General features: G+C 45.4%; 1 protein-coding gene across 1 annotated transcript in view; it reads left to right on the top strand.

Annotated features, from left to right (window-relative positions):
* Positions 1–27,302, top strand: part of LOC147706209 (piezo-type mechanosensitive ion channel component 2-like) — a 612,835-nt gene that overhangs the window by 247,590 nt on the left and 337,943 nt on the right. Inside the window, exons 18-19 of the mRNA XM_086929599.1 lie at positions 9,275–9,421; positions 26,083–26,283. Coding sequence (XP_086785725.1) covers positions 9,275–9,421; positions 26,083–26,283 — 348 coding nt within the window. The remainder of the gene's footprint in view (positions 1–9,274; positions 9,422–26,082; positions 26,284–27,302) is intronic.

Below are 27,302 nucleotides of genomic sequence, written 5' to 3'. Positions count from 1 at the left end.
TTCAAACTCCTTCAACCAACTCCTAGACAGTGTGTTTTCACATTACTATCTGGACTTTATGTCCATTTAAGTTGTTTTGAAAGATAAAGTTAGCCAACATATATACAGTTTTAAAACCGCAAGGAAACAGTTTTAAAGTTGCCTTGCTAGAAAATGACGCATCCATTTGGAGCACCAACTAGCACTCACAAGGAGCTAGTCAGTTGGAGAAGAATTGCTACACCAGTGCTCACAAGAAAGAGCTGGAAAATCTTAGAAATCCTGTAGGGCCATTAATCGGGTTCGGCTGAGACATCGATTGTGTTATTTAAAAAAAAAAGTTGCACATCTGTTTTATGTCACTGTGCTGTGGCCGAAAGGGATGCCTACATAAAGCTGTGTAATGTGGATCAGCCCTTTTATATGGAGACTATATATGAAAAAGTTATCTCACCAACAGCCTGACACCTGTTCAGATTTCTAAATGATTCTTCTTTGCCACGGCTGATGTTTCCAATAGTTTTCGGTTCAAGATTCTACCTTCTTTAATAGGTCGTCCATCTCTTCAAGGCGTTGTCCTCCTCCTTTCCTCAGGGCATGTCTTCACTCTCTTGGGCAGTGCCCCTCCTGCATCCTCAGCGATCTCCCACCTTCCAGGCAGTTGGCTCCTTCCTCCTTTGTGCCTTAGGGTACTTATCCCCCCCACTGACTTTCTCCAGTAACTGTTGTTCTTTATGCTAGTTATAATGTTCCAGAATTTTGGAATGGCTTCTGTAATCTCCACAGCGCAGCTAGGATGTTATTCCTGAAGGATCTCCGCCATTGCAATATTCAAAGCATAAGTTTCCATGTTGGGAGCAGGCTATATTTCCAAGGATTAATGGTCAAGTGGCAAGAAATCTTAGTAAAAAGTGGTTAGTCTTTAATATTAAGTGACATATTTCTCTGTCATTGTATTTATGATTGTGAAAGTAATGCAGGATGCACAGCTTGCGTGCCTGTGCAACTAAAGTGGTGTTATCTGCCTTTGTAGTTTACATGTGAGTGTGTGAAAGAACACATGTTTGTACATGTGTGCATGTGTCTATGAGTAAATAGGGTTAGCGAGGAGCACTCCGTGATTTTCAAGTTTAACCAATGTTAAAAATGGTGCCACGATTAATCAGGATAGTCACTCCTGGGGTCTGTAAAGTGGTTATGTTGGGTTTTTACCCACCTAATCGTGCACTGTTCACCTGGTGCTCCGCACCTTAATCATTAAACATACGTTTAGCAAACTCTATTGTTGTTTAACAATCTTATTTTTATTTTTTGTTTTTGTTATTGCATCATAGTTTTATCTGTTATCTTTTGTTTGTAATAACACATTTTTCACTTTCTGAGTTATACAAAAAGTAACATGTCTTGGCATAACATATTTATATCCATACAAATATTCATAACAAAGCCCAATGCATTTCGGCACCTCTGTGGTGCCTTCATCAGGGGCGACTCTGAAAATAAAAGAAATATACTTTGTGTAAGTGTCTCTTATTAGGTAGTGCATGGGGGTGTAAATTGTAATGAATCAATATCATACCTGTTCTCTACCACTTTAGATGTATGCTCGCCTCTGTCAAAAATACACTGCATGAATTACAAAGAATATAATCAAAATCCAATTGCGCCTTATATGCAATGCCTTAATTTCTGGCGGTGTGCCTATTTCACTAAGGTAAACATACCTGGTTTATATTCTGTGTATAGCCTGAAAAAATAATGGGCAAAACCTGTCAAAACTCTATTCATACTGCTTAAAATAAAAGATAAAGTTGGCTAGAAACCATCCTTCTAAGAACCCTACCTTATCTTCAAACTTCCTGTTATCCTGAAAGTTGAAAAAAATCACTGGATAAATGTTACATTCACTTTCCCAAAACTATTGGTTCTCGTTATTAATCTAGGATTCCCGTACCTGTTATGCCAGAACTCTGCTCAGTAACGAAAAACCGCAGCCCTATGATTGCTGTTACATCCGAGGAATGGATGTACTTCATTTAAACTCCGCGAACTCCGCGTGGTGGCCGGGTAGTAATAATCAAAAACGGAATACTGCCAGATGACTTCTGGTGTGGGCGCCATCTTGGTATGGGAGGAAGTTGTGAGAAAACAACTCATTACATTTGTAAACTGTAAGTAAATAGAACGCATATCTCATCTGCTATATTATGCGCATATAGAACGCAAAAAAGGAAAAAATCTTCATATTAATTCACCTGATCGATCCTACTCGTACGTCATGAAAATACGAGTAGTGCCCAATACATGCCGATATTTTTTTTTTTACGAGAGATCATGTTGCTAAGCAACCCACGTTGTAGTACGGTCTTCTGAGATTACATATGCTCCCCGTGGGTGAAGATCATGATGTTTTCTGCCTGGTCCTGCATTTTCTAAATGGCAATATCCAGCCTAAACTGACTTTCGAGTCCCTCTGTGTTTTTAAAGAAACCACTGGTTGTTAGGTATTGATCATTTTCATATGTTGTCCCATAATGTGCTTACAGTCAACACATTACTTTTATGGAGATAATATACATGCATCAACAACAAAAGAGTGTTCCTGTTCTGTTTAAGATGGAAAAGAGCACAGAGCACAAGAAAACAACAAAGCCCATTAGGTTTGTTAGGAAAGCCCTCACTCACCGACCTGGTCGGTGACTTGCTTCATCATCGGGCCCCACCGGGTGTGACCGAATGCCACCCCGGTGTGCTGCGACGCCAGAATTACTGCGGAGCTGGTTTTGTGATGGGAGGGCTATGTGAGAAATTACGTGAGTAGTGTAAAGTGGTGAATTTAAAATTGCCTTGTATGTATCAAAAATTTAATTTTAATCAAAGATCATCAAGGGCAAGGTTAAAAAATGTGTTGGTGAGTAGGGCCAACTAATTGAATGGTCTACTCCCACTAGCATTAGGTGAAAATGTGAATGGTCAACATGGACATGTTTCAGCCGGTGTGGTATCATTAACCTGGCATTCGTCAGGACCTATGGTGTAAAACCTCGGCGGTATGGGCACTCTAAGGCCCACCCAACCAGAGGACTTGAAAGTTAAAAGTCTGTGAAGTGCAAAAAAACCAGGGGGGCGGGCTTCACCACCCGAAGGTAGGACGCACACACCTCCAGCCTCTAAATTTTAGAGACCAAAAATAAAAGCACCTGTAGGGGTTAAAAAACAGACAGACAACACAAGACAAACAAACAATTAGAATATTTTGTCGATAGATTTAGCCGGTTTCAGCTTATTACTTGTGCTCATAGTGCCAGGGTGCACAACTCATACATAATAGCAGAGGTGCGTGGCTCTGCCAGTGGCTGAGGCTACACGGTAAGTCATATCGTTAATATGGTGGCACTGTCATGGTAGATTGCCAATTTTGCAGAATCTAACGGTGTAAGTGCACAGGGGAAGGGTTTAGATAAGTGAAAAGGGAGGCGAAATGGCAGTGAGAATAATCACGCAACACTCTATCACTCATCGATCAATGGGCCAAATGGCCAGTGACCAGTCAGCAAAGGAGCAGTAAAAGAGGTGAGAAAAGGGAGATTCTCACTTCACCAGGGATGAAAATCCACCCCATAGACCGCGGGAGGGAGGGGACGGCGCATTTGGCACATCCTAAAAAGCATAAAGAGGGGAAGAAAGAGGGACACCAAACCAAGTCAACACGCAGTTAATAGTACTTAGCTTCACTTGTTCTTTCACCCAGAGTCGTACTCACGCCCACGGCGTCCGTCTCCTGCAGGTAAGCCTAATCGCCCTCAGGACCGGGTCTCGTCGATCCGGTTGAGAAGAGCGTAGGCAGTTTTATGAGGTACCGGTAGGAAAAAGGCGCGATTGCGCTTCCGGGAGTGGAAGCGTTCGTAAAGCGCATGCGTGGAGACTGCCACCGCGGACTAGACCGCGAGCCTGATCCGGGAAGAATGCTCACTTCCGGAGCCGGAGATAATATACATGAACAATTTTTTGTGCTCTGCTTGATCTTGATATTTCATATTCATATTTCCAAATAACTTGTCACATCAATATCACATTGCTTATATTCATTCTTTCTAATAAACATTTAAGTTTTCCAGTTATGAACATAAGATGATGTAATTTGGTCATAAGAATCACACTTATTTGGTTCACATTCTAATACTCTAGTTGATCTCTATTAATTAGAAACTCTTGATTTAAGTGATTGTCAGTTTAGCTCAAGTATCTTTTATCAGCATGATCTGAACTGGATATTGATCTTACAGATAACATGATAAATCGTATTTGTCGTTAAGTCCCATGGGAACTAAAGTTTTTAAATATTTAATCCAAAATAGTTCACGTAACATCAATCTTTGGTGGTTGTCAATTCCTTGTTGAATCTGTACCTGTTCTATGATGAGAAATCTTAATTGCGAAATGGTGTGTTTTTCTTCCATCCAATGGAGTACCAGTGTTGAAGTGAGATTCTGATTTCGGATTCTACTTTTATGTTCTGTGATCCGTATTTTCACTTTACGCTCTGTCTTCCCAATGTACATTTTGCCGCATGGGCATTTGATTGCATATACAACATTTTGTGTGTTGCAGTCGCTGGTATGTTTCAGGTGTATGACTTTACCAGTGGTAGGATGTGTACATGTATTTCCTGTGATCACATTGTTGCAATTGGTACAGTTTAGACATCTCATAGTGCCCTTGTATTCTGTTGGTGATATAGGATGTGGTTTATACTTTAATCTTGCTCTCAAGTTTGATCCTCTGGTGTACGCATGTAAAGGAAGATCTTTGAAAATGCCATGGAAATCTGGTTCTACAGACAGTAATTCCCATCTTTTGTTAATGATTTGTCTAATTTTCACTGATAAAGTTGTATATTTGGTTACAAATACCATTCTGTCATGTGTCTTCTTTTTGCTGGGTTTTAACAAATCCTCTCTGTTCATTGCTTGTACTTTGTTTAGTTGTTTTTCTAGTACTTCTGCTGGATATCCTCTTTCTTTATATTTTTGCACCTGTTTAGTTAGTGTTGTCTGACTGACTTGTATATCAGAACATATTCGTTTGATCCTTATGAACTGGGACACAGGTAAGTTCTGGATGAGACTCCTGGGGTGAAAACTCGTATACATTAGTGCACTGTTCCGATCTGTCGGCTTCGTGTATAATGCAGTTTCAAACCCATGTGGTGTTTTGGTAATTCTTACGTCCAAGAAGTCAATGACTTCCTCATTTATCTTATAAGTTTGTATTCTAGTGTCCACTTGATTCAATGAGGTTATCAATTGCTCTAGAGTGTCCTGTGTATCATCCCAAATTAAAAAGACATCATCAATAAATCGGCTGTACATTTTCACATGTGACCATTCTTTTCTTGCCATCAGATTATTAGCCTCGAATTGAGCCATGAAGGTGTTCGCGTAGGCAGGGGCCCCTGCAAAGCCCATGGAAGTTCCATTTAACTGTGCATAGTATGTCAAGTCAAGTCAAGTCATGAAATTTATATAGCGCACTACATACCCAGAGGGTTTCAAGGCGCTTAGGAAGGGGGGAGGGTTATTTGTCAAAAATCCACGTTTTAAGCTGTTTTCTGAACGCTAGATGATTCTGGGTGAGGCGAAGGTAAGCGGGGAGTGAGTTCCATGTTCTGGCAGCCAGGTATGAAAAGGATCTGCCTCCCATGGTGGTCTTGTTGATGCGAGGTACAGTGGCGAGGGCTTGGCTGGAAGATCGAAGTTGGCGGGAGGGGGTGTAGAAGGACAGTCGAGAGTTGAGGCAATCTGGTCCGATGTCGTAGAGTGATTTGTGTGCGTGGGTGAGCAGACGGAAAGTGATCCTCTTATTGACGGGTAGCCAGTGGAGGTCTTTAAGGTGACCAGAGATGTGTTCGTTGCGTGGGATGTCTAATATGAGCCTGGCTGAGGCGTTTTGGATTCGTTGTAGTTTCTTCTGGAGTTTAGCGGTGGTACCTGCGTAGAGGGTGTTTCCGTAGTCCAGTCGGCTCGTGACCAGGGCATGGGTGACTGTTTTCCTTGTTTCGGTGGGGATCCAGCGAAATGTTTTTCTGAGCATGCGAAGAATGTTGAAGCAGGAAGAGGATACGGCGCTGACTTGTCTGTTCATAGAGAGTGAAGAATCCAGGATGACGCCAAGGTTCCGTGCGTGGTCTGTCGGGATGGGTGCATTTCCGAGGGCTTCCGGCCACCAGGAGTCGTCCCATGCAGAGGGAGATTTACCTAAGATGAGGACTTCTGTTTTGTCTGAGTTTAGTTTTAGACGGCTTTGTTTCATCCATTCGGCAACTTCTTTCATTCCTTCGTGTAGGTTAGTTTTGGCGGTGCTGGGGTCATTGGTGAGAGAAAGGATTAGTTGAGTGTCATCCGCGTAAGAGATGATGTTGAGGTTGTGTATGTCATGTATACGTTGAAGAGGGTGGGGCTGAGTGAGGATCCTTGTGGTACGCCGCAGATGATTTCAGAGGCCTCGGACTTGAATGGTGGGAGGCGGACTCTTTGGGTTCTTCCGGTGAGGAACGAGGTGATCCATTCCAGTGCCTTTCCTTGGATTCCGATGTTTCTGAGGCGTTGTAAGAGGGTGCTGTGGCAGACTGTGTCGAAGGCTGCAGAGAGGTCGAGGAGGATGAGGGCGACTGTGTCTCCATTGTCCAGTAGAGTTCGAATGTCGTCTGTTGCTGCGATGAGGGCGGTCTCAGTGCTGTGTTTGGCTCGGAAGCCAGATTGTGAGGGGTCGAGTGATTTGTTGGTTTCGAGGAAGGCGGCGAGCTGGTTGTTGACAGCTTTCTCGATGACTTTGGCCGGGAATGAAAGAAGCGAGATGGGGCGGTAGTTTTTGAGTTCGGTGGGGTCTGCTGTTGGTTTTTTCAGAAGGGCGGTGAGTTCAGCGTGTTTCCAGTCTTCTGGGAAGGTAGCGGAGTTGAAGGAGCAGTTGATGACGTCTCGGAGGTGCGGAGCTATGACGGAGTCTGCTTTGTTGAAGATGTGGTGAGGGCATGGGTCTGTGGGGGATCCAGAGTGGATGGAATTCATCAGGCGGATGGTGTCCTCAGTGGAGATTGGGTTCCAGGCGTTAAGGGTGTTAACGAGGGGAAGATGGTCAGCTGATGGTAGGGTGGGTTGGCTTCCGGGTTGGTTGTCAAAGCTGTTGTGGATGTCAGCAATCTTGTTGTGGAAAAAAGAGGCTAGGGAGTCGCAGAGGGTTTGAGAGGGGGTGATGTCGTTGGAGTTGGCCGAGGGGTTGGAAAATTCCTTGACGATGTTGAAAAGTTCCTTGCTGTTGTGGGCGTTGTTGTCAAGTCGATCCTTGAATGCTGTTTTCTTGGCTTTACGGATCAGTTGGTGGTGAGTACGGATGGCGCTTTTGAAGGCGTCCTTGGTGTTGGTGGATGGGTCTTTTTTCCAGGCCTTTTCGAGGGAGCGGCACAGTTTCTTGGAATTCTTGAGGTCGTCGTTGAACCATGAGGCCTTCTTGATGCCAGGTTTGTGTTGACGTTTTTTCAGTGGTGCTAAGGTGTTGGCGGTGTTGGATAGCCAGAGGGTGAGGTTGGAGGCGGCTTCGTTGGCGTTAGAAGAGAGGGCTGGGGAGGTTTGAAGGAGCGATGTGGAGATCTGCTCCGTGGTGATTTTGTTCCAGTTTCTTTGTAGAGTTGGTTGGAGGTGGATGATGGGTTTCGGCTTGTTGTAGGTGAAGTGAACGCAGCTGTGGTCAGTCCAGAGGAGATCCGTAGTGTGGCTGAAGGAGACATGGTTGCTGGAGGTGAAGATGGGGTCGAGTGTGTGACCTGCGATGTGGGTGGTGGAAGTGACCAGTTGTTTAAGTCCGAGATTGGCGAGGTTGTCCAAGAGGGTGGCGGTGTTGCGGTCGTTGATCTTTTCAAGGTGGAAGTTGAGGTCTCCCAGAAGGATGTATTCTTTGGAGGGGAGCGCGTGTGGGGTGATGAAGTCCGTGATGTCTTCACTGAATTTTGCGCGGGGTCCTGGTGGTCTGTAGAGGAGAGTGCCACGGAGTGTGGTTTTGGGGTCGATGTGGATCTGGAAGTGAAGGTGTTCGGAATTAGCGAGGTTGGTGTCAGAGCTGGTTGAGATGCGGATTGATTTCTTATGGACGATAGCGATTCCTCCTCCTGTATGGTCAGTGCGGTCCTTGCGTGTGATTTTATAGTCATCAGGGATAGCGATGGCGATGTCAGGGGCGGAGGAAGCGTTCATCCATGTTTCCGTTAGGAAGGCGACGTCTGGAGAGATGGTGTCTAGTAGGTTCCATAGGTCAATGGCGTGCCTGTGCACCGAGCGGGTGTTGAGAAGGATGCATTCTAGGTGGTTGGGGTTGGTAATCTGTGTTGTGGTCGTAGCGGAGATGTTGTCGGTGCCGCTGAATTTGCAGGAGAGGCAGGAGAACGGTCCATGGGTGCGTCCAGGAGCGGCTTGGACGCAGTTGGGGGCGCGACCGGGGTTAAGGGCTAGGAGGGTGGCGGCATCGTAGGTAGTGCGGGGGGGCTGGGCAGCGTGAGGGGCAGGGGGTCTGGCGCTGGGCGCGGTCCATAACTACATAACTATTGTAGAGACAAAATTTCAATAATTGTAGCAAAAAATTTTTTTTGTTTGTGGGTAAATCTTCCATTTTTAGCAGTGCCCATTCAATAGATTCCAATCCCGCATGATGAGGTATAGAGGTGTAAAGTGCCACCACGTCAATGGTGCACATAATCCAATGTTGTTGAAATCCTTCCTCTAGCCATTTTAACTTGTTCAAAAAGTCAGTCGTATCCCGTATGTAAGACCCCCATTGTTGAACAAACTGTTGTAGAAAATGATCAATGTATTTACCAATGGGGTCGAAAATCGACCCGCACCCTGCTACTATTGGTCTTAACATTATGCCAAGACATGTGAAAATGTAATAATGTTACTTTTTGTATAACTCAGAAAGTGAAAAATGTGTTATTACAAACAAAAGATAACAGATAAAACTATGATGCAATAACAAAAACAAAAAATAAAAATAAGATTGTTAAACAACAATAGAGTTTGCTAAACGTATGTTTAATGATTAAGGTGCGGAGCACCAGGTGAACAGTGCACGATTAGGTGGGTAAAAACCCAACATAACCATGTGTCTATGAGAGCACACATTAATTTGTGCATATATGTGTGTGTTAACACACACAGACGTGCGTTTGTGTGCATGTCGGTGTGGGCATGTGCCACTTGAGTGTTAACCTCTTGGTCCAATATAATACTTCTCTGTCTTTGACTAGAGACTCTACCAAAATGGCACCCTTCCGCAGGACTCAGGTACCCAAGAGCTTCTTCAGAACTCCATCCTTTATGTAGAGCCGGTGGATCCAGCACGCTGGTGTGGAGCGCTCATCAAATGTGTGGAGAACGTCTTACCATGTCTGAAGGTATAGTACAGCTAGGCAATTCTACTATGCAGCGAGTGAGGGGGATGGGGGGTGGATAGGGGAATTTTCCTTGTATGAAGGCCTGTGGCACTCTTGCTAGATCACCAATTAAAATGTTGCAGTAGGGCTTGCTCACACAGGGTGGCTCATGAAACAGAATGATTACCAATTTTAGAAGCTTTGTGTTTCAGCTTCTTTCACTGCTTAAGTCTGGACATGAGTAGTAGGAGCTTCAAAGTGGTTGCTGTCCACCCGCATGCTCGTGTTCTCAGAGAGCATGGGAACTGGACTTGTACTTAGTTACGTGCCCCCAGATCCGGTGAGCGCTGAGTAGCCCAGAGACCAAGGTCAGAGCAAATTGGTAGAACCAGGCAGCTTTTGCTTTACAAATTTCTCATTTTGATCTTCTGTTTTTGTGTGCACGCCTGATTAAAACTTTTTTTAACTATACTAAAGTGTTCAAAAGGCCAAAAACCAAAACAAGTTAACCCAAATCTGTGCTCAAGTTTGCAGAGACTGCTTAATCTGTTTTGTTTGTGTTAAACTGTGTTTAGCACTAGTCCTTGGGTTGTTTTAGAGAAAGTGTTTTGAAGTGTGTGATAGCATTTGAAGATGTTTACATTTTGGTACTATCTGCAGTGTTGAACAGCAGCTGCTAAGTGTGTATTGGTCTAGCCTGTAACCAAGGAGATTCTGAGCAGAGCATTGGCTCTCTGCCCCCTCAGCACACACGTTGCAGGCTAAGTGATTAGATTGGGCACAGTTATCTGAATCAGGCCTTCCTTCTTCTTCTCCCACCTTTCACAGCCCCTTAATATTTAGATCCATTGACCTATAGAGATATGTTTTCTTTTGGGCCATAGTTCTTGGGGATAGGGGCCCACATGGTTTGGGTTTCTAATTGGCTGGGAATTAGGGATTGGACTCCTGTTGGTTCTTAGGGCGAAGTTCCTATTGTCCCAGGTCACCTGATCACTAGGGCTATTTAAACAGAGAGCTTAGCTCATCCAGGTAAAGGGTGCTGGGTTAAGGGAGCTCTCGTCTTAGGCCTGTTAAGGCCTGGAAAGGACATAGGGCCAGAAGCTCTGCTTGAAAACCCACTCACAAGAGGTGAGCACATATAATTACTCCACATACAAGATGAGATATTCATTTAAACCCCACTCCTTGTTCCACTCTCATAACCTCTAGACAACCTTACAACACATCACATCTCATCACATTTTTAAACAGACATGTATCCATTTTTATATCCTACGTATCCTAACTTTCTCCCTATTTTCCACCTACACCACTATGCACAACCTCACATCTGTGCCCTCTGTCCTCTCACACTGCTATCCCAACTAACTACTGTAATCACTATTGCTTATCTCACTCACTTCTTCACAACTGTATCACATTTCCTTAACTAATACATCACTACCACCATTCACCTCCCCGTCCATCCTCCAAATCAAATCAACCCTTCCCTCCGCTAGCACCTTCGATAACAAATCTGATATACAACACTACTTCAACACCTAACATCACATCACCCCCAAAAACACAACCTCCCACTATTACATGTTCCAAGTGTACTACCATTCACCAGTAACCCATATCTAACAGCATACCTTTCTTAGCACCAGAACAGTTCACAAGCCTCCCTTGCCCTCACCTCTGACAAGCCCCATCCTTGCAGTCTCCCTATACATTTAACTTTATCAATCAGCACAACTCAACACCACAGAATCCAACTCATCCACAACTTCTATAAGCACCCATTAACGACTAATCAATTGATGATTTTAGGGTACTAAAACTAGACAACCTTAGTTCCCCACCACCCCTTACTCATACCACTTTCAGACAAGCAACACCAAACTTACAATCATTTCATCACCAATACTACATCACAACAAAACGTAGCTCTGTTTTAACACATCACCAAAACAAAATCCCACACCCACAACTATCTCAAACACAATCTGACTCATATGTGCTTTATCACAAGAACCCTACTAAATCTCTAATAAACCTACTTTAGCAGGACAGTGACGATGAGGAATGCTACAATCCCAGAGCTTTCAGTCCTGCACTATTTCCTACCTACTCATCGCCTCTTACGCACAAAGAACATTTCTTAGCCAACAGTTACCATATGTCAACAAAGAGCACAAGACTTAAGACCAACAATAGCCTCTCTTCCACAAGATCAAACTATCAGATCTAAATTGTCTGCTTATAAATACAACATCTTTGACTTACAGACAGATACAGAACCATACACATACTATTCATCACCAAAAACCAGTACTGCATGAAGCCACCATCCTGTTTATCAAGCCATAATGTGTAACCATGATGGAAACACAGGTGGAAGACTAGTCGTGTATTTCGGGACACCATAAAAGAATCACCAAGTTGGAAGGTGGAACTATACAAGGTTGTGAAGACCCTCTCGCTAGATGCCAACCCAACTCCACTTTCACCTGCCAATGTATCTTGCTCTACAAACCTCTCCCCAACAACAGATGTATTCTTGGACACAGTTTCAGTTCTTTTTTTAAGTTTAAGTTACAGTTTCAGTTCTAACTGTGCAATTTATCTATACTTGGTGTCCTAAACCTCTGCTATGAAAACCCTAGTATGCCTAATACGTCTCAACCAAATGCTGTCATATCAGGTCTAACTATCAACAACTTACAAGAAATTGTCTCTGGACCCATCCACAGAGCAGGTGGGTGTAATCTTCTCCAATCTGAAACTAACCTCCATTTAACAACACTTACCTATTACATGGACCGATCATTACATCATCACCTCTTTCAAGATCGCGAATTAAAATAACAACTAAAGCAAAAACTTCTACTGTAACCTATAGACAGTGGAACAAACTAGGCATGCAGCGATTGGAATCATACCTTACTGTAAATACTCAGCTGGAAAAAAGAAACTTAGCATAACAACTCTGAATAGATATCCTCAGCTTTTGACAGATTAATCACAAAAACAAATTAAACAAGGCAGAAGGCACCTTGGATGAATGACGAGCTGACAAAAATTAAAGGGCAACTCACAGGGCAGATTGTTCACATTTAGGAACCCATAAGACAAAGCATTTCTAGACAGACGCAACAGAATGTTCAAATCATACATAAAATTGCAAGCGCCAGCGCCAGCAGCCTGTGAGCCGGTCTTTGGCCACGCCCACTCGCTAGCGGCCACGCCCACTTGCCTACATAAACAGAGCGGCGATCATGCTCTGATCAGAACCTTCTACACTCCTGAGGCACAGCCGGGAGCTCTTATTTTTAACTCGTTCTGCACTTGTGTGTTCTTTTAAAAAAATTACTTGCAGCGCTATTTACCCTGACATCCAGGCTTCCTCCTGACGCACCCAGGGAGACCTCGATCACCTCGAGACCCAGCCAACGCCCTAATTGCAAGCGCCAGCGCCAGCAGCCTGTGAGCCGGTCTTTGGCCACGCCCACTCGCTAGCGGCCACGCCCACTTGCCTACATAAACAGAGCGGCGATCATGCTCTGATCAGAACCTTCTACACTCCTGAGGCACAGCCGGGAGCTCTTATTTTTAACTCGTTCTGCACTTGTGTGTTCTTTTAAAAAATTACTTGCAGCGCTATTTACCCTGTCATCCAGGCTCCCTCCTGACGCACCCAGGGAGACCTCGATCACCTCGAGACCCAGCCAACGTCCTAATTGCAAGCGCCAGCGCCAGCAGCCTGTGAGCCGGTCTTTGGCCACGCCCACTCGCTAGCGGCCACGCCCACTTGCCTACATAAACAGAGCGGCGATCATGCTCTGATCAGAACCTTCTACACTCCTGAGGCACAGCCGGGAGCTCTTATTTTTAACTCGTTCTGCACTTGTGTGTTCTTTTAAAAAATTACTTGCAGCGCTATTTACCCTGACATCCAGGCTCCCTCCTGACGCACCCAGGGAGACCTCGATCACCTCGAGACCCAGCCAACGCCCTAATTGCAAGTGCCAGCGCCAGCAGCCTGTGAGCCGGTCTTTGGCCACGCCCACTCGCTAGCGGCCACGCCCACTTGCCTACATAAACAGAGCGGCGATCATGCTCTGATCAGAACCTTCTACACTCCTGAGGCACAGCCGGGAGCTCTTATTTTTAACTCGTTCTGCACTTGTGTGTTCTTTTAAAAAATTACTTGCAGCGCTATTTACCCTGACATCCAGGCTCTCTCCTGACGCACCCAGGGAGACCTCGATCACCTCGAGACCCAGCCAACGCCCTAATTGCAAGCGCCAGCGCCAGCAGCCTGTGAGCCGGTCTTTGGCCACGCCCACTCGCTAGCGGCCACGCCCACTTGCCTACATAAACAGAGCGGCGATCATGCTCTGATCAGAACCTTCTACACTCCTGAGGCACAGCCGGGAGCTCTTATTTTTAACTCGTTCTGCACTTGTGTGTTCTTTTAAAAAATTACTTGCAGCGCTATTTACCCTGTCATCCAGGCTCCCTCCTGACGCACCCAGGGAGACCTCGATCACCTCGAGACCCAGCCAACGTCCTAATTGCAAGCGCCAGCGCCAGCAGCCTGTGAGCCGGTCTTTGGCCACGCCCACTCGCTAGCGGCCACGCCCACTTGCCTACATAAATCATGTGCGCCCCACGTACGCGCAGCGGACGGGCGCAGCGGGCGCGCCGTCAGCGCGCCGAAGGCGCGCCAAAGGCAAGCCCGTCTGGGCCCGTCCGGGCCCAGACGGACCCAGGCCCAGAAATGCTGCCGGACACCCCATGCAAGCGTGTGATATACACCGGAGATATGCTCCGCGCACTGCAACCAAGAACCACCCTGGCCTGTCACCATACGCACATCGAAGGTAAACCCTTCTATTACTGCACGCGCTGTACTACACCCCCCACTGTATCCACTAAACCCGGACTCAAGATTGGACTTCTGAATTGCCGCTCCCTCCCTAAACATGCAATTGAAACAAACCTGCTCACTGTAGACCATGACTTTGATCTGCTCTTTCTTACGGAAACGTGGCTATCCGACAGCACCGATCCAGACATAGTCACGGCCCTACCCTCAGGGTACCTCTGTCATGCTCTACACAGACCCATAGGGAGGGGAGGAGGGGTAGCCATAATTTATAAGGAGCATCTCACCTGTAGAATTTCTGACGCCCAAATCAAGGACTGCGAAAGCTGCCAATTCTCTATTCAACCCTCCCCTGTCCACTCTCTGTCGGGGTTACTGATCTACCGTCCCCCAGGCTCCCCGGGAAAATTCCTTGACGCCTTCATGGAGTCAGTCGCTCAGCTAGCATCTTCCACCGGCAATCTCCTTATTTTAGGTGATTTAAACCTACACTTCAATGACCCCACCGACAGGCTAGCCGCCGACCTTCTTCAAGACTTATCGTCACTTAACATCCGACTGATAAACAGTGAACCCACCCACGAGAAGGGACACTTATTGGACCCCGTCCTTTCCAATGCAACAACCATCACTACTGAACATCCCCTGATCCTCCCCTGGACGGACCACTTCCTGGTCCCAATTACCTGGGAAATCCCCCCCACCAAACCCCAATCCTCCAAAATTCAGACCGTGGACAGACGATGGCACAAACTCGCACCTGGGGAATGGGCCGCCGCCTTGGCAGAGTCCTCCCCCGAGCTCTCCAATGACCTCGCTACTGCCGACAAGCAGGTCAATGATTGGATAACCTCCTCTCTGGATGTCCTTATCCCCAAAACCTGCTCCCTTAAACACCTCAAAAGAGCAGCCTCGGCCCCATGGTACACACCTGAGCTCAAAGTCCTGCGCCAACAGTGCAAGAGGTCGGAACGATCCTGGAGGAAAACCAGATCGGAAACAAATAAAGAGATCTATTCTGCTTCTCTCCTGAATTACAAAACTACCATCCGGAAAACCAAAATCATGTTCTTCCAGGCGAGAATAGAGAAAGCAGTATGTTCCAGCAAGGAATCTTACGCTATCCTAAAAGACCTTACGAAAACCCCTGCACCCCGTCCCAACCACCCCTCTGACCCTACAGCTGACCAAATTAAATGTCAACAACTGGCGGATTTCTTCCACGGGAAAATCCAAAAAATTCTCGAGTCAATCCCCGCCGTAACTCTGAACAAGGAACCCGATCCCCCCCAACCCTCTACTCTGTGTCGCCTCTCTTCATGGGGTCAAGTCACGACCGAAGAAGTGGAAAATACTCTGACTTCCATAAAAAGCGGCTCCCCTAGGGATCCAGCTCCACTCCGAATTCTTAAAAAGGTAGCCCCCACGATCATCCCCACGGTGACCCACCTTATCAACACCTCACTCCAACAGGGAGAGGTCCCCCCAAGTTGGAAGGCAGCGGTCGTGAAAGCTCTGTTAAAAAAACCCTCCCTTGACCCCGAAAACCTGTCGAATTATAGGCCCATCTCCCTACTCCCAGGTATCAGCAAAATCACCGAAAAACTGGTTAATAGAAAACTTTCCCAGTTCCTGGAAGAAAATAATATACTAAAAAGCTCCCAGACGGGCTTCCGCCCAGGGCAGGGCACAGACATCGCCCTCCTAGCCGCGGTTGAGGAGGCCAGAACGCTTTTGGACGGAGGAGGATCAGTGGCAGTGATCCTCCTCGACCTAAGCGCGGCCTTCGATACCGTGAACCACCAACTTCTTATCAAAAGACTCAAGGGAGTCGGTGTAGAAGGCACCGCCTTAGCCTGGCTGACATCCTTCCTGGGTCAACGGACCTATCAAATTTGGGAGAATAACGCACGCTCCTCCGAAATTCCCCTCCAATGTGGTGTGCCTCAGGGCTCCTCCCTGAGCCCCACACTATTCAATGTCTATATGTCCACATTGGAGGAGGTCATCATCCCTTTCGGAGTGAGCGTCGTCAGCTACGCCGACGACACACAATTGGTCGTGTCACTGTCCCACCCCAAACAGCAACCAGCTGACCTGTTCAATTGCCTCGTACAGGTCCATCATTGGATGAACTCTTCCGCCCTAAAACTCAATGGGTCTAAAACGGAGGTTCTGCTCCTAGGCCCAAAAGGACTCACACTGTCCCCGAATATCTGGCCAGCTTGTCTGGGCCCCCTCCCTGAACCCAGAGAGGAAGTAAAGAGCCTGGGAGTGTGGCTCGACTCCGACCTCTCGTTCACGGTGCAGGCAAAGAAAGTGGCCGGGAACTGTTTTGGACTGCTAAAATCATTGAGGAAAGTTCTGCCCCTCCTGCCCACTGATTCCCAAAAGTTGCTAATCCAGGGTCTAATAATCTCGAGGCTAGACTATAGCAACGTGATATACTTGGGCGCCCCAGAGGTTACTCTGAATAAACTTCAGAGAATTCAGAACACGGCGGCCCGGATTCTCACTAATACCCCCGCCAGAGTATCGGCCAAACCGGCCCTAAAACTCCTTCACTGGCTGCCTATCAGAGAGCGGGTCAAATTCAAGGCCTTGTGCCTGGCCCACAAACTTCGACAAAATCAAGGCCCCCCTGCCCTCAGAAAATTTGTCACACCCTACAAACCCTCAAGATCCCTCCGTTCTAACACAGAAAACCTGATTGTGGCTCCCAAATTCAAGAGAGCCCGATCCGGTGGTAGGCGTTTCTCAGTCCAGGCTGCACGACTCTGGAACTCACTCCCCCGAGCACTGCGCCTCGAACCTCAATACCTCCGCTTCAGGAAACAACTCAAAACTCATCTTTTCCCACAATGATTCACTCTTGCCCCTTACTCTGCTCCGCTGTTCCCTTTTCTCCTGCCCTCCTTTCCCTGTCCATGTCCCACTGTACCTAGTAGATAGGTTTTATTCAGCGCTGGGATACCTCAGGGTGACTACGCGCTTTAGAAAAATAAATAATAATAATAATAATAATAAAAAGAAGGTCACAAAAATATACTCAAGCTGGATTGACAATGCCAAATGCTCAGCCCTGATACTCCATAAAATTCGGAATCAGAATTTCGCAATCCTGCAAACTTTCAAACTTCTGCCACACTATCACAAGATTTCTGAATTCAACTCGCAACATGTTATCCAAAAAAGCCAATTCACTGGATTCCTATCCAAACAGCCAGTAGAAACATCTCCTCCCATTATATACAACCCCCAACAATCAAAGCAGTAATCACCCCATCTATATCAGCCTTCCAAGAAATAACCTGAGAATTTGAAGATCTACTAAAAGCTAGCTGCCCAGTTTACTGACCTTCAGACCCCTGCACTCCACACATTTCCCAAAAGATCGTTCAGTCAACATCGGCATTAATATTTTCAACAACTCAAAACCAGGAATTTTCCCGGAGATATTCACGAACGCATACATACGCCCACTATTTAAGAAGCACAAATTGGATCATCAAGACCCAAACAACTGCAGACCAATCTCCAATGTGCCTTTCTTTAACAAAATTAAGGAAAATGCAGCCGTTTACCCGATCTCAGAATTCATAGAAGAAAAACAAATTACTCTCACACTGGCAAACAGGAGTCTACACAGGAAGAGAGACTGAATCTACCCTAATCGCAATTTTGGACAAACTAAAAAACATAGATAATAGTGTACCGGCATTACTACTCCTGGATCTATCAACAGGTTCTGGGAGAGTACACCATGAGCCATGACACATTTTAGGCTTGGAGCCAGACGTAGCAGTCTCTACCGGCCATTAGAACATTGGAATGTTGGGAGCTCCATTGAAGACAATGGAGTTATCCCTGCTTCTACGGGCCAGTAAAGGCCCGAAGAGCAACATTCCAATGTCTTACAAAGGCCTCTCGGAGCTCGAGGAGATTTAAATCCCCTTGGGCTTCAACAGGCCTTTGTTTTATTTGTTAGAACATTCTGCCCTCTAGTGGCAGAATGTTCTAATAGCCTTATAGCTTTTCGTAGCAGGGCTATACCGGCTATTAAAGTCCTGCTACCATGTTAAAGTCCCTCGCCTTCGTCTCGGGCCTTTAACGCGGTAGGGAGATGGTGGCAGTGTCTCCCGGACCCGCTGCTGCACCTGTGAGTATTAATAGAGTGTTTCCATCGCCAGTGTTTGGGCTGCGAGAAGCAACATAATTATAGCGGACAGATTTTAATAGTCGCTTGTTTAATTTACTTTGACAGCTTAACGTGTCTTTTAATACTTGCATTCTCTCCCATTCAACTTGCTCGCCTGGGCTCGATATTGCAGCCTGCCCGTCCCGGTCCGACTCGGCAAGCAGTGCCGTTGTGCGGAGGGCGGACAGGCAAGAGCCAGGCTGCACTTCCGGTTTCGCCGGAGCTGAGGTTAGCGCTCTAGTGGCTACCTCACTCCGGGCTATTTAGCCACGCCCTTCCTACAAGCGCGCAGCGGTTGCGCGCAGGGGGCGCCTTCGAGCGCGCCTAAGAAGCGCCGAAGAAAAGCCCATCTGCGCCCGTCCGCGACAGGACGGGGCGAGGGGCGATGGACCCTGGTCCCTCTCCACAAGCCTTCACCGGTAAGGGCAACCAATCTCTCTCCTACTCCGCCCTTACTCTACGTAGCCTTAGACCACCTATATGCTGTAGTACAGTTATACCCTGGCACCGTATTGAGGGTGCTTTCTCCTGTCTTCAGTGTCGGCGCCTATCTAACATCAATGCGCCCCCCCCAGACTACAATACTTCTATTAAGGGTCTGAAGAGCTTTCTCTTAAATGTACGCTCCCTACCCAAACACCAACATCAGGTCTGGGACTTAATACACTCCATCCAACCAGACATATGTTTCCTTGTGGAAACCTGGCTAAAACCCCACACAATCACAGCCATTGCAATGGGGATTCCCTCTGGATATAAGATTAAACATCTAGACAGAGATATTAAAACTGGAGGCGGATTGGCAATTATATATAGGGACCATATACAATGTACCATCATTGAACAACACTCAAACTCGCAACTAGAAACTCTGCTTTTTAAAATTCATTTAACTAATCATTTCACCTGGAAAGGTGCCTTGGTTTATCGCCCCCCGGGAGCAAATCCTAATTTTGCACTCACTCTTCAAGAAATACTAGCCCCACATATAAAATCTAAAGAAGATTTTTTGCTTCTAGGTGATTTTAATATACATGTAGACCAGCCAATGTTGACCGAATCCACGGCTCTAATCACAGATCTATCGAATCTGGGTTTGGAACTAAAAAATCATGGACCTACTCATATAGGAGGACACATGCTTGATCTAATTTTCTCCAATTCCACCAAAATAAATTGTTCTCCGGCTACAAGTATATCGTGGACAGATCACTCTTTGTTGGAATTCACGCTAACAACCCCTGCAAGACCCACAAAGAATGCTCCTTCCCCCCCTCCTGGAGACTTCAATGGCATAAAGTTAATGCCAACACAGCTCAAGAAGCATGGACAGATCCCAACTTTTTGGAATCCGATACAGCAGATATAGCTCTAGCCAAGCTGAATGAATCTATCAAAAAAGCCATCGACACTATAGCTCCCCTAAAAAGACATAAACAACATCCAGTGTCAAAACAAGAAAAATGGTATACAAAGGAATTGAGAGCAGAGAAACAAAAATGCAGACGTGCTGAGAAAGCCTGGAGGAAAACAAAATCCGAAAATAGCCGAATCACTTTTTTAAATGCTCAATCAGAATACTACAAAAATATAAAGTTGGCGAGAAAACAACAATTAACACAACAAATAGCAGAAGCAGGCAACAGCTCTAAGGAACTCTTTAATATTCTGCAAAACTTCATAAAGCCTACGGCTTGTGAAAGCTCTGATGACTTCTCGCAGGATTTGTGCGACAAAGTCTCGTTGTTTTTTGAAGACAAAATCAATATCATCTATGAAAAAATAGTAGCAGCCAACAATATCAGCAAAAATAAAACCAAAATTTGCTCCACCACAACCCCTACCATAGATAATAAACCCTCTCTGACGTCTTTCCCTTCCATTAATCACACAGAGCTTCTTACTCTCTGCAACCATATAAAAACAGGATCCCCCAATGACCTTGTTCCAGCTAAAATGGTTGGCCCTTTGATCCCTTTATTAGGTCCCCATATACTTGAAATGGTCAACATCTCCCTCAGGACAGGCCAGGTCCCGGCAGACTGGAAAAAGGCAGTGGTGAACCCGATAAGAAAAAAGGCATCATCTCCCTGGACAGACCTATCCAACCTACGTCCCATCTCTCTCCTACCTTACTTGGGCAAGATCACGGAGAAGCACGTGAACACCTATCTCTCCCAACATCTTGAAGCGACGGAAGGCCTGGACTACTCTCAATCTGGGTTCAGGCCGAACCACAGCACAGAATCAGCACTTCAAACAGCGACCAATAACATCAAAATGGCACTGGATGATGGTTGCTCTATGATTCTGGTGCTGTTGGATCTCTCCGCCGCTTTTATTACGGTGTCTCACAAGGTGCTTCTCCATCGCCTAAAGGAGGTGGGAATAGAGGGAGAGGCTTTGGCGTGGTTGGAGAGTTTCCTGTCTGGGCGTTCCCAAGAGGTTAGGCTGGGCTCCCATAAATCCACCCACAGGGAGCTCAACAAGGGAGTGCCACAGGGCTCCTGTTTGAGCCCTACACTCTTCAACATATATGTGGCCCCCCTTGCCAACCTAGCAAGATCTTTCGGGTTCACCCCCGTGTCGTACGCTGACGACACTCAACTCCTTTTTCCCTTTAAAAATCTCACACCTGCAATAAAAAGATCTTTTGCAGATGGCATGAGAGCCATTGCAGACTGGATGTCATCAAACTGTCTGCAGTGTAATGTCGGGAAAACCGAAGTTATGTTGTTCGGTCAAGCGACGGCACATTGGTCATCGGACTGGTGGCCCCAAGAACTAGGTCCTGTCCCCACCCCCAAAAGTAAGGTCAGAAACTTGGGAGTATTATTTGACCAACAACTCACTTTCAAGGATCACGTCAATCAAGTAGCCGGCACCTGTTTCCGAGCCATAGGGATGCTAAGACGTGTCTTCCCCTATCTTCCGGACTACCACAGAAAAACTCTGGTGCAGGCTCTTGTTATCAGTAGGGTAGATTACTGCAATGGATTGCTCCATGGAGCTAACGAGGAGCAACTCAAGAAATTGCAGGTCATTCAAAACACTGCAGCAAGGATTGTCATGAATGTCCCACCTAGGACACCATCCTGCCCCCTACTGACTCAACTTCACTGGCTTCCTGTGAAGAAGCGAGTTCAGTTCAAGACCCTGTGTACCATACACAAGAGCCTAACAGGGATGGGCCCTAAGTATTTCATTGACATCTTTCAGCCCTACATCCCAGGACGCTCTTTGCGTTCCAGTAATCAGCAACTACTTAAGATACCCAGAATTAAGAAAACCAGGCAAGGTGGCCGTGCACTGGCTCACACCGGATCCACACTATGGAACTCATTGCCGCTGGAACTGAGGTCCATCACCAACCACATGATGTTTAGAAAAAATCTAAAAACCTACCTGTTTCCCAGCAATTAATGGTCCTTTTACTTCCGGATACACTTTTTATTCTCACTTCCATCTGCAGTTATAGCGCGGAGATACCCCTTCGGGGGTCTCGTCTGGCGCTTTATAAGCATATAAAATAAAATAAAAATAAATAGCAGGCCTTTAATAACCGGTATTGCCCGCTACGGCGGGCTATAAGGCTATATTAAAGGCCCTCTCCAGTGTTAAAGGCCCGATACGAAGGTGAGGGCCTTTATCAAGGGAGCGGCCCTTTAATGACTGATAGAGCCGGCTATGGAGGGTTCTATGGCTATTAGAACATTCTGCCCCTAGAGGGCAGAACATTCTAATTTGCAAAACAAAGGCCTCACAGAGCACAAGGAAGTTGAACTCCCATCGGGCTCCGTGAGGCCTTTGTTCACAACAACAGCTATAAACAAATGTTGGAATGTTGATGCTCCAGGCTTCCATCAGCGCTTAGAAGCCCGGGGGACTCCTTTGTCTTCAGTGGAGCATTCAACATTCCAATGTTCCAATAACTCTTAGACTGAATGAAGTTGGTAGAGAATACATCACCCTCAATTAGTTTTCCTCTTACCTAACCAACAGATCATGCCAAATACATCCACCGCCTTTTTCCTCAAATTCTTTCTGCATAAAAATAGAAATTCTACACGGATCTATCATCTAACCTCTATTTGTAATTGTATACATGTAACCACTACTAAATCGTATCAACTGTTTCAAACTCACATGCTACAGCTATGCAGACGACACACAGATGAACCTCGGACTGGAAAACACCAAGGGCACAGGAACATCAATACTTTACACATCATACATTGATCTATGGCTATGAGGCAGGTGTTATCGCGTCAAGCTGAATGCTTCAAAAACCAAAATACTGACCTGTGGTGATTAGAAAAACTGTGACCATATACCTTTCTGGCCAGATGAACGGGCACCCATAACAAAAATGGCTACAAACGTTAAAAATCTCAACATTTTCTTTGACTCTACACTTTCCACGAATGCTCAAGGGGACAGGCTGTCCAAATCAAATTTTTACACAATGAAAACTAAAGCATCTTTCCACATCTGGGATTTCTGCAAAAGTTACAAGCAACAACATCACTCAGCCTCTCAAAACATAGCCAGCCAAGCTAACAAACTGTACCACAGCACTTCACTCTCAACTATCAGAAGGTTACAAAGAATCCAAAACCCAACAACACGACAACTTCCAAATGTAAATACATGAACCCACATTTCTACAGCCCTGAAGGCTATAAACCAGTTCCCAATAGCAAAAAGTTCCTCTTTCAAACTACTCTGCATCACACACACAACTAATAATTAAGAACAAAAGTTAATTCAAGAAAAAAATCACAACATATTCTCAATCCAGGAACGTATGTTCCAGACTGGCACCACAGTTCATAATTCCTGCTTGTTAAAAAAAAAAAATAACATTTGTGGGACTACTTTCTCCCTTCAAGGGGGAAAACGTTGGAATTTCATACTTACAAAGATCAAACCCACTGAGAATCACTCAGAGTTCAGAAGGATGGTTAATAGTGGATTATTTTCAATGTGATCCAACAAAGAATCCACACCTTCCCATTTCCTGACTACAGATAGAAACCCTCTACCCCCTCTAAGATCAAGTAAGCGCTATCAGCAAACTCCCTTAACAAACAACCCTCTATATCAGGGAAAACCACGTTCCCATTAGAAACTCAACACCCTTGCATTGTTCTCAAACACAAAACAGACAAGCTTAACAACTATCTAAACATACCAAATAACTCAGTAAACAATTTTCAAAATCTATGCAAACGAGAACAGACTGTTTCAACACCATAAATAACCAAACAGAACAGTTTATATCACCTGCCCTCCGGTAATCATGTTTCAGCCGTTGTATACTCTTCCTACTTGCTCAGATTCCATCCTACCTCAACATTCCCACACATCCTGCATGAAAATGAATCTGAATTATAGCTAGGGATAATTCTCTCTCATGCCTTTCTGTCTGAATGAAGCTCTCCTTACACTCCATCCTCTGCATGCCTTAGTGCCTCTGAGTTTAACCCACCCTTTCACATGCCTTCTGGCTTACTCTCTAATAAACCTCAGTAAACTAACCACACCTCTTCTTACAAATCATAAACTCGCCTTCTGAGGAGCCATTCCTGCAATACCAAAATCGTTCTAACCCATCTATTCACCTCAGCCCCATTACCCACAATTGTGTCATTGTGTTCTAACTTCTCTTTGCTATATCAGAATATCTAACCTCCTCTCTCTTTTTCCACTTGCATTTGGCTTATTCTAATAATTAAGCCTAACTCCTATTAACTTAACACCTCAACGCTTAAAAATGGAGGAGGTGCTTTAGTTTTCCTTTGGGTAATGCCAAACTGCTGACTGTTGCCAGGTGTAAAATGTTTCAAGTAGGCGATCGTGCCTTTTCAGTTCAAGCTGCTCTGTTATGGAACAGTCTGTGTTCCTCCCTTAGTTCTATTACTGATTTGTTTGCATATAAGAAGGCCCAGAAAACGTGGTTTTCAGGTCTCAGGTTTGCACTCTATAAATAGCAGCAAGGAGCATTGCCCTCCCGGCCAGCTGCCTCAGAAACGGCAGCGAAGGAAAAATAAAACGATAATAAACACATTTTATTATCTTTTTATTTTTCCTTCCCTGCCAAGTCTTTGCATTGCCTTGCGGTAGACAACAGGAGGATATGTTGGCCATTGTTGCCAGTGCACATGACGTTTTGGCCGGCCTTCTCAGGCTGACCATACCGACATGCACACTAAAGCTTTCTCCAACCCCAGCTACGTTGCTGGGTTGGAGGGATCAGGCACAGGCTCCCAGTCTACCTGGGAGCGAAAATCCACGGCGCTCAGCCCAATCCTGAAGTTGCTCTCATGCATGAGAGCAGCTTCAGGATTGGCAGATGGGGCCTGCGGGGAGAGGAGCAGAAGAGCGTGACGAGGCTGGCTGCAGATAAGCTTTTTAATATATATATATATATATATATATATATATATATATATATATATATATATATATATATATATATATATATATATATATATATATATATATATTTTGCCGTCCCGCGACCCCTAATGTCCCCACCTACTCCAACACACATCCACAACGCTTGCTGCTACTGGTGAATAGTAATAATAATAATATTCAGGGGCCCAACAATTTTCTTCTTAAGCACTCTCCACCTCTGCTGCTGAATGTAGGTGTTGCAGAATACCAAGACTGCCTGGTCTTTATTTTTATTCCTCTCCACCACCTCACACATCCCATCTCTGTATTTCACAGTTGGATGTTCTTTTTCTTCCCTACATTCTCCATTCAACACTGTTTTTCTATCTTTATCTTCCTCCTATCGTCACCATTTCTGCCTTTCTCCCTAGTGCTCCCTGTGCCACATTGGCACAAATTAAGCACTGCCTTGTGCCAAATCACCTTCACCACCTCATATTGCCATATGGATTCAGTGCCGTCATAAAAACTATCATGGATTGCAATGTGTGCTTCGCATTGTGATGGAGGGGCAGTGCAGAAATGTTTACGGCATTGAGTTCTTTACATATGCTGTGAAGTCCAAGGGAATGTGTTGAATGTTGCAATAACAGGTTCCTCAGCTACCTCATATGCAAATTTGTGGTATGCTTTTCATACTGTGGTCATTTAGGAAACTGTAATTGAAGGGTATATTCTTACCCACCGGGTGGTGATGGTGAAAAATGTCATTGCAGTATATGAGTTAGTGATGCTGCAGCTTTTTGGAATTTTGTAATCTTATATGGCAGTGAATGCTCTATAGTAGATGCATCATGGCTTTTGTGCTTTACAATTGGGCATCGTGGACAAGGTTACGGGTGCTTTACTTGCAGCAGCTATGTCCTTGTAAAAACAAGTGTCCTAAGGGGAATAAGGGCTCTACCGCTACTGCACATCCTGAGCAACACCCTTAACATCTTGAGTACTGAGCAGCCACCCATTCTCCCTCCACACCACAGTCAGTAGGCCCCATGCACAGTGAATAGACCTAGCCTCTTTGAGCTGCCTGTTAACCCTATAGCTTTGCTGAGAATATATGTGAAAAGTTGTGCTTTTAGAAGCTTGTCTTTTTAACTCTTCCTGTGTCTCCTGTTTTATTCCTTAATACCTATTTTGTTTTCACAGAATCACCTCACCATCCTGACACTAATGGCCTTTGAAATGACTGTGTACCGTCACCAGTTGTACTATCGGACCCACAACCAGCTGACCACGCCCATCACTGGGAGCATCATTGACGGCATCACCCGGCGCCACATGGATGATGGGGTAGTAAGCTGCTTAAAGTACTTTGTCAACTATTCTTTCTACAAGTTTGGATTGGAGGTAAGTTTTGATGTGTTTATCAACCTACACAAAGCATTGATGGTTACTCCACTAGTTGTCGGAAACTTAGAGGCACTTAAGCATCCGTGGGCTTTTACATATTGGCTAACCATAATTCTAAAGCAAAGCTGTCAGTTAACAGGTAAACAATATGTAAAAATACATTATTACCAAAAGAACTAAACCATAACAACCCCAAAAGCTGAAAACACCAGACTTCTGCCAAAACACAAAAGCTTTAGCTAAAGTGCCATGCACCCTAATCCAAACAAGCGGCATGCCCCCCCCCCCCCCCACAAGCAGTACCTGATTGGGTAGTAAAAAAACAGTACATGAGGGGGGCATCAGATCCCTGGGCACCAGTGCCACTGCACATGCTGCACTATTGATAGCTATGACCCTGCTAAAACCTTTAGGTAGTGACAGGTTTTCAAATATAACAATGTCCACACTCCACAGTCAGTGCCTTCTCGCAGGAGGTGATTCAGTTCCCCACAGTGTTATTAATTAATATATAATGTAATAGTTCCAGGGATGTTTGTGGAGGATCCTCTGTTTTTGAAATGTCGCCTCCTCATTTCCATTGTCAACTAATAGGGCATTTAGACACTGTAGGAGATAACAGATGCACCCATGTGCCAATGGCATTATCATTGTGTGTTTTTGGACCTGTTTATGACCTGATGGTAACAGCCCCTGTATGGGCACTTGCCACCAGTGTCTGTTGAATATCTGTGCAAACACTAGAGAAAATTTAATTTGCTAGTTTCACCTATTTTAGGGCTTGCCCAGGGGTCTGATAGACTCCTTGGTTTCTGGCGCTTGTAGAAATGCATAGAGGCACATGTCCTGATCCTCAGACAAGCTTGCTACTAACATTAGAACAAGAGACGTGCGCTCTTTTTGTTGCCACAGCACATGTGCAGTACAAAGGATACTTTTGAGTACGTAGTGCTCATTGTCTGATCACTCTTGAGCGTCAGCACATGAATGAACTTGTCCCAGATGATGTGAGCAGT

Source organism: Lissotriton vulgaris, chromosome 7 (genome assembly GCF_964263255.1).
Source record: "Lissotriton vulgaris chromosome 7, aLisVul1.2, whole genome shotgun sequence".
In the NCBI taxonomy this organism is placed as follows: domain Eukaryota; kingdom Metazoa; phylum Chordata; class Amphibia; order Caudata; family Salamandridae; genus Lissotriton; species Lissotriton vulgaris.
This window is presented reverse-complemented; position numbering and strand designations above follow the sequence as displayed.